Source organism: Lolium rigidum, chromosome 4, assembly GCF_022539505.1.
Source record: "Lolium rigidum isolate FL_2022 chromosome 4, APGP_CSIRO_Lrig_0.1, whole genome shotgun sequence".
Lineage (NCBI taxonomy): Eukaryota > Viridiplantae > Streptophyta > Magnoliopsida > Poales > Poaceae > Lolium > Lolium rigidum.
The window spans coordinates 255,430,678-255,440,820 of NC_061511.1; the positions used below are offsets into that span (position 1 = coordinate 255,430,678).

The 10,143-nt window shown below is 43.0% G+C and overlaps 1 protein-coding gene across 1 annotated transcript; it reads right to left on the reverse strand.

Annotated features, from left to right (window-relative positions):
- Positions 1-1,930: 1,930 nt before the first annotated feature.
- On the reverse strand, positions 1,931-5,447 carry LOC124650294 (solute carrier family 35 member F2-like). Its single transcript, XM_047189841.1, has 11 exons — positions 5,205-5,447; positions 4,616-4,710; positions 4,472-4,529; positions 4,176-4,370; positions 3,385-3,464; positions 3,212-3,294; positions 2,959-3,010; positions 2,780-2,848; positions 2,467-2,553; positions 2,319-2,383; positions 1,931-2,220 (listed from the first exon to the last, which is right to left on the reverse strand). The coding sequence occupies exons 1-11, from the start codon at positions 5,317-5,319 to the stop codon at positions 2,073-2,075; spliced, it is 1,047 nt and encodes a 348-aa protein (XP_047045797.1). The 5' UTR covers positions 5,320-5,447; the 3' UTR covers positions 1,931-2,072.
- Positions 5,448-10,143: the final 4,696 nt, after the last annotated feature.

A 10,143-nucleotide genomic window follows, 5' to 3' on the forward strand; every position in this document is an offset into this window, starting at 1 on the left:
TAGCCATCTCGACGAGATCTCATCCGAACTATTCGGCACCCCATTGTAACCCATTGTCATCATAATCAAGAACGAGACGGTGCAGGACGTAAGGGTTTTACCTCATCGAGGGCCCCGAACCTGGGTAAATCGCTCTCCCCGCTTGTCTTTGAACCGATGTCTCGTGTCAGCTTGCAGGATTCCATCAACCCTAAGCCCCTATCGGAGGGCATTGGCGAGGAGTACCCTCGACACACGCCGGCGATCCTCCGACCACAAAGATCAGCGAGACAGTGCGCAGTAGCGTGGGGCCTCCTTCAATCTTCAGTTCATCATCTGTACGACCGCAAATATCAGCGAGACACGGACACTGTAACAATTCGGGGCCCCTGTGGCCAGAATACAAGCACACACACATCGCCGATTTAATCGATGACTTCTAAGGTATATTATATTATACTTTCCTATACATGATGCATAGTTTTTACCATTCAGAATTTGATTTGTTTTCTTTTTTAGCATTATGGTTATCATGTCTTCCTTCTCGAGAAAGTGTCCAGATGGTAACACTAAAACGAAAAAAAGCAAAACAAGTGGTGGCCTTGATACAATCGCAGAGGGGAGATATTCACAAAATTTTCAAATCTAATACTGGTGTTTGATACAAGATGTTGCAATCACCATCCACGTGCATTGAGTTTAATTTGAAGCGAATAGAAGGCGTAACAGAATATTTTGAGAGCTAGGGTTTTCTTCAAGCTTGAACAGTACCAAAGAAATTGCAAATGAAATGGGTGTAGATGCGTTTTTTTCCAGTAAAACGTTATGCTACGAGGAAGAATCGGTTTGACATCAACATCGACCCCATCATAAGTGAATTTGCATCAAGGAATGCAAAAAGGAAATGTTAAGGTAACCTGCATCTGTATGCTTTTCAGTGATTTTGAGAAAATATTTATATGCATATATCTATAAATATAGTTGTGATATCTATATTAAGGGCCCCAAGTTTTATTCTCGCCCTAGGTCTCAAAAACCTTAGGACCGGCCCTGGAGGGAGTAGCAGTTACAAAATTGCCCTGGGCCTGCACTCAATGCTCCTGCTGACGACATGGACTACAATGATATCTGTCTGAAATCATGACGAGTGGATTGATCTAGGAAACCGGATGCAATGCTAAAATCCTGGAGGAGAAAAAGGAGTCATGCTTCTTCTATGCAGACTTAAAACTGATGAGATTGTTGTCCGATTGGACTCGCTGGATGTTGAAATTGGAGAAGATGTTTCAAGTTCTGAGAATTGGGCAGATGTTAAAGAACATCAACAGAGAAACGGAGCTTTGTTGTGGAAGAGAAGTGCTCCACATGCTAAATCTTAAGATGGACTTACGACGGCGAAAACAGATTTGTCTGCCATGTTGTGCCTATGTTGATGATTTCCACATAATTGATGCGTAGTACATACATCTTAAGTTAAGGCGTTCAGAAACTGATGTCGACTAAGCGCAAGTAGACTTCTGCAACATACCGATTCCATTGCAGAGCATAACTAGGTTTTGAAAAGTCTATTAGTGAAATGAACAAAGACCCTATTATGTATCTGCAGATGGCATAGCTTTCTTTGCCCCATCAAATTTATGTTGCTTCTTCCGGGCAGCTGTCCATGCTTTCAAGGATTCGGACTCTCATGGTCATTTTTTGGCATCGATGCTTGTTTTCTGTGAGAACTGGCTATTCACAAAGGAGATTTAATAAGTTAGCTCTGAAACTTTACTTCATATTTTTCTCTTTCTGTATTCATCTTTTTCCATATTACTCTTTACTAATACCTACACATACCAGCTGCGGTGATTTTCAAACCCTTTGTCCAGAATTTCCTTTCGATTCCTTTCTTACCAAGTATTTACTATTTACCTGACTGTTTGTATGAGAAACTTTCTGGTCACTATACTAATACAAAAACACTCTTTCTTTTGAAGCAATAATAACAGTTATGTGTGCGGCACAAGATTGTATACTTTGCACATCTTCTTCTGCCATATTTTATCATGGCTCTACCGAAAATGTGGAACTAACTTTGTACATTGACTCCCCTAACATATGTGAGTTTCTTCTTGTTGCTTCCTTTCTTGCCTGCCCAAACTATGACCACTTGCTATTGAGTTATCCTCACTTGGAAGTTGTTGATATTGATCCGGTTCTTCTGTACTTGCAGCTGTTCCATCGCCCGAAGAACTCTCACTTCATAGGTTTACAAGAAATTAGGTCTGTTAGGTTACTACAAGGACTGACATATGTGGACATGGATGATGGATCTAGAAAGACTTGAACTGACTTACTTCAGCGAGTAGATGATCAATCCAATGGCCACAACTGTGAATGCTACATAGTACAGCCAGTTTATCTGTTGGTTTCACCTAAATCATGTGAGCATGTAGTACTGCAATATATTGTGACCGGGTGCAAAGATCGGTAAGAAATTGTCACCTGTTCTTGATAGAACAATACTCGAATGGCAACTGCCCACATGTCAGATGTTAATAGTGAGAGATTAAACAATGTTGATCCACTCATCTGCAAGAGTGATGGTCATCAGAAAGGGCTAAACTTGTTTTGGACTGTAAAAATGAGAAATGAAAGGGCCTTCTGTCTCATATTTTCTAATAAGCTATTATCACCCAAATAGCTTACTTTATACTTATTTATTCACATAATTCATAACCACTTGTAGGAACCTATGTTTGTTGTTTTCTACAAAGTGTAGCTTATTTTCTGCTTAACATGTTGGAGGGAACTTAACCTTAAGAACTAACGGAGTAATGGTGTAGAACATAAATAGTGCAACGGCAAATCCTGCGAACAAGCTTATCTGTAAAAAAAAAGAAGAGAAAAGTACTTAGCAGAATTGAGTTTTATTTCAGAAAATTCAGAAAACTGTATTGCAGATAGAAGAGTTGAACCACAACTATAGATCACTACCATTGTTGGAGACCAGGCAGCTGCTTCTAGGCTCTTCCTTTCGAGTATAAATCTGATGTTTTGTCAGGTTAAAAGGTGAAGTGAATATTGGCTCCACGAGAGTATATATAAGATATATATGTTCCAGAAAAGTTGTTGATACTTTAACGATGCAAGAACCAGAGTAAATGTATAGAAAGCAGTAACAATGGATTGTGCCAGTTTTTGTTGTTGTTGCTAGTTTGTAATTAATAAGGAACTGTGGAGAGTATACATCTGAATTGTACTGACAAGCACCCCAAATAGTCCAAGCATTGCAACAAGTTCTACTCGATCATTCTTCTTGACACAGTATTCCTACATATTCAAGGATAGAACACGTGTATTAGAATTTTGAGAAAATATTACTGGTAGTAGCAGGATGTATATCATCACCAACGGACCAACCTGCCCAACATTGCTAAACGCAAAACAAACTGTCCCAGCAATAACAAGGGTATCCCCTAGAAGTGGCATTTTACTTGGATCTGCAGAAAAGGAAAGGTTTCTGTAAGCCGTTAACACTTGCTAGCTTCGATGTACAAATTGGGGAAACAGTTTCAGCTTGTCAAAAAAATGGGGAAACAATTTCAGCTTGTAGGGTTCATAAAGTGAGGTCTTTATTTGATTAACTCTCTACCAGTCATATTGCCAATTTTCTATCTTATTCAGCAGTAAATTTGATCTCGTAGACTATTATTGTACTACCATGATTTCTTACTGTCAAGAACTTCATCCTGTACCTATCTTCGGTTTATCACTGAGATTTTGTAACTGGCATTTTAATTTTACTAGTTGTTTTAACTCTTAAGTAGCTACCTACTTAGAGCATCTCTAGTGGCTCCTCTATATGATCCTCTAAATGTTTATAGATGACCATGAGCTGAAAAAGCGCTTCCAGTGGCTCATCTAAATGGCCATCTAAATATAGAGGACCATCCATTTCCTCTACTCATCCTCCAAATTTGGAGGACGGAGCGAGGACCATCCAAAGCAAAATCCTTCCCCGCGCACACATCTCCACACACCTCTGAGATCAAGAGGTCCACTTGACAGTGACTATATCAAAAATATAGATGGTCTAGATATAGACGTTCCACTGAAAAACTTAGAACATCTAAAAGGAAATCTTTATAGATGGTCATCTATATGGAGATATAGAGGTCCTCATTTAGAGGAACCATGAGAGATGCTCTTACCTTGCTCATTTGGAGATTTTGCATCTGAAAGGAGCACAAGACCTAGCCCTGCCACACAGGTCCCCGCCCCCAGAAATTGCCAGAAAGAATATCTTGTGCCTAGTGCGTACCAGGTGAGTACAATAACCCATACAACAGTCCAACAATCCAACAATGTTACGCTGGTGATGGACGAGTACTGGTACGCCTTGACAACTGCGATGCAAGTTTCAGGATTATAACATGTTTATATGTTCATCATTAGGGGCAAGGATTGCATTTAGTATCTCGCTGAAATGTGCATTTCTTGTACTCACCCAGATAGTTCCCCTGCACATCGACAAAGGCCAGCGCTAAGTACCAATACCAAGGTATCTGCAAGACAAGAGAGCCCAAAACAGTGAGGTGTGAAATCACATCAGGTAAGCCCCATGGTTGATTTTCATACACTCTGTGCTCACTCGTAGCTTCTGTCGTCGACTCAAAAGGATTGCCCCATAAACTAAGGCCAAGAGGAGATATGCGAAGAACGATTGTGTGAGTGGCGCATCAACTCCTGCATAAGTATATGAAGTTATATGCTTTGTCAACTGATGAATCCTTGTATACTCCCTCCGTCCATGTATATAAGGTAAACTTAATCTTGTCTTATGTCAAACCTATTTAAGTTGGACTAAGTTTATACTCCCTCCGATCCATATTAAGTGTCACGGATTTAGTATAAATTTTTCTACTCAACACACTTAATATGGATTAGAGGGAGTAGAAAAAACATCGAAATCTACAATACTGAATGAATATATTACATAAATATATTTCATCATAAATTAAGTAACATTGATTTGTATTGTAGATGTTGATATTTTTTTGTATAAACTTGGTCAAACTTAAACATGTTTGGCTTTACACAAGGTTAAGTGGTCTTATACACATGCAGAGAGAAGTAAGAATTAGGCCAATGCGGAAGCTGGATAATTGAGTACCAAGATAAGCAAGTGTTGAATGAAATGAACATTAAATATATGGCTTAGGCTAGTGAGAGGCTGGTACCAAGATTAGCGACGAGGGAGGAGGCAAAGCTGGCGGCGGCCATGGAGAAGGCCACGAGCTGGCCGAGGAAGAGCACGAGCAGCAAGCTCCATGCGTCCTTTGTCTTGATCTCCATGTCTCTGGCAATCCAAGGTGCACGCAGAGCCTCAGATGGGATCAGATGCAGATGAGAGATTTATACGGTTGCGGAAGGGGAAAGCCGGAGCAGCTGAGTGGACTGGCAGATGGGCCTCGTGCCTGTAAACTGAGGTAAAGTTAGCTGGGCTCGTGCAGTGAACTATGGTTAGTTGAGAGTACCATGTCCCTTTCATAAACAAATGAGGACCAGCATGTGACCGCTCAATTGGTTAGATGTAAGATGAGCATATATTGTCCTATTGCAATACAATATACAGCTCGTGACTCATAACCTGATCTGTCAATACAATAATACAATATTCTAGCTCCTGAATCTGTTTTGATGCTGGCATGATATGAAATAAAACTAGTAGATAAACCTTGCCTGCTTTGCTACGCCCGTTTCTTGATGTTTGTGTTTAGTTTTCGCGTGTACTGTGGGAATTTTTGGCTCAGCCGAGATTTTCTGTGGGTGCCGCTGCAAAAACTTTTTTTTTTTTTTGAGAAACTGGTTTCATGTATTCTCGAACAGATGATGTCTAACTGAATGATGCTCGGTAATATTTTCTTCCCTCTTGTATCAGGACAAAGTGATTCTCCGTAGAAGATGTTTCTATTGCACTGATAAGTGGATTCCATTAATCAGAGCGCACAACTAAATCGCCGGCGACTAACTCCGATACAAAATCGAGAATAAAAGAAACATAGCTAGAGCTCTCAGAGCTCATCCTATAACATAATCAGCAATAGTATAGGTAGTTCAGCCACAGTGAACAAAGTTTTTTAAAAAGGCGATTTTTCGATAAAGGGAATAGATTAATATCAGAAGATACCAATTACACCCAGCCTCTGCAACAACACAATGTCTTAATAACATTACGGGTGCACACAGCCAAAAAAGAGAAAAGGAAAACTAAGAAATAAAAATCCCGCTACAGTATCCCAGCCCTAGCAACAGTAATACATCCACCACTAAGACAACACCTGAAATTCAGACTCTTCATAAGCAACGCCTCCAAGAAGGGAATAATGCACCAGCGTCATCGTCGCCGATCAAAGATCTTAGGTTTTCACCCTAAAGACAGTCTCCGCTCTCAAAACAATGCCTTCAACAAGAACATTTCCAGCACAACCACTTAAGGCCAGACCTTGCGTTTTCACCTTGAAAGGTAAGACTCTGAACTTCACATGTGCTACCGTTCCCACTTTCATACCACTGTTGCAAAGTTCGGAACACCAAGCAAGCCCCTCAACAACGCTGACTTGAACCTTCATTAGCTAGTCCTCCAAATCCGGCCTTCATGATATTCTCTTCTTCTGACTTCACCATGGATCAATTGTCACTTGGTGTCAACACAGAAAAGAGCCTCACGCAGCACCATCCAAAACCAAGCGGTCGCAATAAAAGCATGGGCGCGCACGACCGAATACCACCGATCCAGCAAACTCCAGGCAATAGAAGCACTTTTACATTCGTCGGCGGCGCCTTCCGGAACTCAACACTCCGGCTAGATCATGAAGGGCAGGCCTTCGGAATATCTTCATCTTCTCTCAAGAGAGACCCTAGGACCGCCGCCTTTATTTAGGTCGGCCCCCCACTCCGACGACCATCCCAGGCTGGCCATGGTTGCCGCCGGAGACACCAAGCAACTCGCATGGTCCGAAGACACCGCACACGCCTGGGCACCACCGCAGCCGAAAGCCAACCCTCCACCGCCGGCCGCCGAGAGGCGAGAATCATCGGTAAATGAAGGCACAGAAAAAACCTGCAAAAAAATGTTAAAAGGCATGATGGATTATATGGATTCAACACTGGAATTTACTCCCATCGAGAGCGTGCGAATAAAAGTGTTATAACAAGAGGACACTGGCAACATTGCCAGCACGAAATTTGTTACAATCATAGAAGTCTTATGACAGGACAATGTTTCAACCGAGCAAGATTACAAGAATGAAATCAAGGCGCCCGGGTCTGGTTTGACAAGCTTGGCCCAATGGACGATTTCTTTGCCGAGACCAGCTCAAGGAGCTGGCGAGCACACTTAAGTGCCGAGGTCTTAAAGGCACCCAAGTCAACAAAACGCCCATCTTGCTCTTTCGGCAGCTCTTTGGACATCTCTTCAATATTGGCTTTGAAGCCATGACCCATCATAAGCTGAAAGGCTAGGAGGGCTTCGTAGGTACTCGAAGTACGTTTGAATACCCTCGATAACCTCCCTCGTGTTGATGGCAAAAGCGTCGATCAGCTGCCCCAAGGTCTTGTTCTGATCAATCTTGGGGAAGATCATCGAAAGCATCCTCGCCATGGCTCCCTTACCCTTTTGAAGGAGGTCCTGAACAAGCTGGTGAGACTCGAGGGTCATCGACAAAGCATTTGCCGGAGAATTGTTCGGGAGTTTGTCCAGAGCTTCAGCAGGGATGTCGGCAGCCTCTGCAAAGAACGAAATAGGAGGAGTTCATTAACTGGGAATTGAATTAATAAAGCAAAAATCAATGAGAGAGCGAAAAGGGAATTACTAAGCAAGGCCAAAGAAGACTGGCGAAGAAGATCATCCTTTTCGATCATCTGAGCTTCGGCAGCAAGCCGGGATGCTTCTTCATCCTTCAGCCTCTTCTTCAGCCCCTCGAGTTCATCCTTTAAAGAATCAACCTCCTGGTGAGCCTCGGCAGCTATTTTTATCGCACCCTCCAACTTCGAGGAAGAAGACTTGACCTCCTTTTGCAGCCGGGCCTTGTCAACTTCCAAAGAAGTATATTGGGAGGCGAAGGCCTCCAGAGAAGAAATAACAGCTCGCAGATCCTTAAGAGATAAGGAAAAACGATTATTAGATGGAGAACTAATTGTCAATGAACTAATAAATTGATCAAGGACCACTCGGGAGATGTTGAAAATAGATATATCATTAAAGTAGTAAAGGCTTACAGGTTTCCCTGAAGGTGAAGCTGTAACTGCGGCAGTCAAAGGAATCTCCTTCCCTTTGGAAAGGGAAGAAGCTGTCGATATCTGGGCCGTGGGGGCTGCAGCAGGGGCCGAAGCCTTGGAGGCTGCGGGATTCGGCAGGTTGGTACAAGATTTAGCCTTCTTGGACGGAGGCTCGATGAAACCCTCGTCACTACAAGAGTGAGAAACTGGCAAAGTCAAAATTGGGTACGAATGGCAAAGACAGAACCCAACCCTGGAAAAAGAAGCAAGAACTTACAGATCATAAAGATCATCTTCGTCGGCAAAGCCGCCGGATGGTCTCTTTGATGGCAGCGCCTCGGCCTCCTCCACAGCTGCATCAACAAAGGCAGCACGATCAGCGTCGTCATCATGCATTGACCCTGCTGTGTCACTTATATCATTGGCAGAGGATTGAGGATTGATGAAGACAGCTTCAGGATTCATTGGATCATCATGTTCGTCGTTTGGACTTGCATTTCCTTCAGTATGGGATCCTACAGGGACTGAGGAATCCCTTTTCTCGGAAGTATCGTTCGACAGGTCTTGCAAACGTTCGGGAGCTATAGGGATCTGTCGAAGTAAACAAGTGAGAATAATGGCAGTTACAATGATCAAGAGAAACATGACAATAAGAGCACGGAGGGAAAAAATTACCTCGGTTTGTAGATGATCATCATCGAATGGTGGTTGGGAAGATATCAGTGGGATTGAATCTTCCTGGCTAAAGAGAGTGAGGCGCCGGACTTCATCAAGTAGTTCCTTTTCGGATAACTCAGCGATATTTACCCTAGTCTCGTCCTTGGGACCCGAATACAACCACATCGGATGGGCCCTAGACACGATCGGCTGAACTCGACGTTTTACGAACACAGCGGCTACCTCCGTACCTATCATGGTTTGACCGTCGGATTCCATGATCCGAAGGAATCTGTCAAACAACTTATCGATTGTTGGTTTCTCATCGGGTGAAAGGATATTTTTCCAAGACTTCTTGGGCTTGGCTTCCAGAACATCGGAGAATTGGGGGAGCTGGGAGTCGGCTGCTGATGAGTCTCTGATATAGAACCACTTCACCCTCCATCCTTGCACAGACTCTTTCATTGGAAAGTTGAAGTAGTTAACTTCTTTGCGAGTAACAAACCCAACTCCGCCAATGACGAAAGATCAACCGCTGCAGTTGTATCTTTTCACGAAGAAAATCTTCTTCCACAAACCTAAGTGGGGCTCAATGCCCAAAAACGCTTCACAGAGGGTGATAAAGACGGCAAGATGAAGGATTGAATTGGGAGTCAACTGCCATAATTGAATCTCATACACTCGAAGGAGGTGACGAAGAAATTTGTGAGCGGGGAGCGAAAGACCTCGATACAAGAAGGATAAGAACAACATAGTAAAACCGGCGGGGGGATTGGGCCGTGAAGTCGCACCTGGAAGAATAACGTTCCCCTCGTCAGAAGAAATTATTCCGAGGCTCTGATGCGTGTAGTTGACACGTCCGTTGGGAACCCCAAGAGGAAGGTGTGATGCGCACAGCGGCAAGTTTCCCTCAGTAAGAAACCAAGGTTTAATCGAACCAGTAGGAGTCAAGAAGCACGTTGAAGGTTGATGGCGGCGGGATGTAGTGCGGCGCAACACCGGAGATTCCGGCGCCAACGTGGAACCTGCACAACACAACCAAAGTACTTTGCCCCAACGAAACAAGTGAGGTTGTCAATCTCACCGGCTTGCTCGTAACAAAGGATTAACCGTATTGTGTGGAAGATGATTGTTTGCAAGAACACATTAAAGAACAAGTATTGCAGACAGATTTGTATTTCAAGTATAAAAGAATGGACCGGGGTCCACAGTTCACTAGAGGTGTCTCTCCCATAAGATAAA

Excerpts from the sequence above, each read along its gene's own strand:
- LOC124650294 (XM_047189841.1), bottom strand. The coding sequence starts at position 5,319 with ATGGAGATCAAGACAAAGGACGCATGGAGCTTGCTGCTCGTGCTCTTC. Across the intron at positions 3,465-4,175 it reads AAAATCTCCAAATGAGCAAG|ATCCAAGTAAAATGCCACTT; the intron begins GTAAGAGCATCT and ends CCTTTTCTGCAG. Across the intron at positions 2,849-2,958 it reads CTGCCTGGTCTCCAACAATG|ATAAGCTTGTTCGCAGGATT; the intron begins GTAGTGATCTAT and ends TTTTTTTTACAG.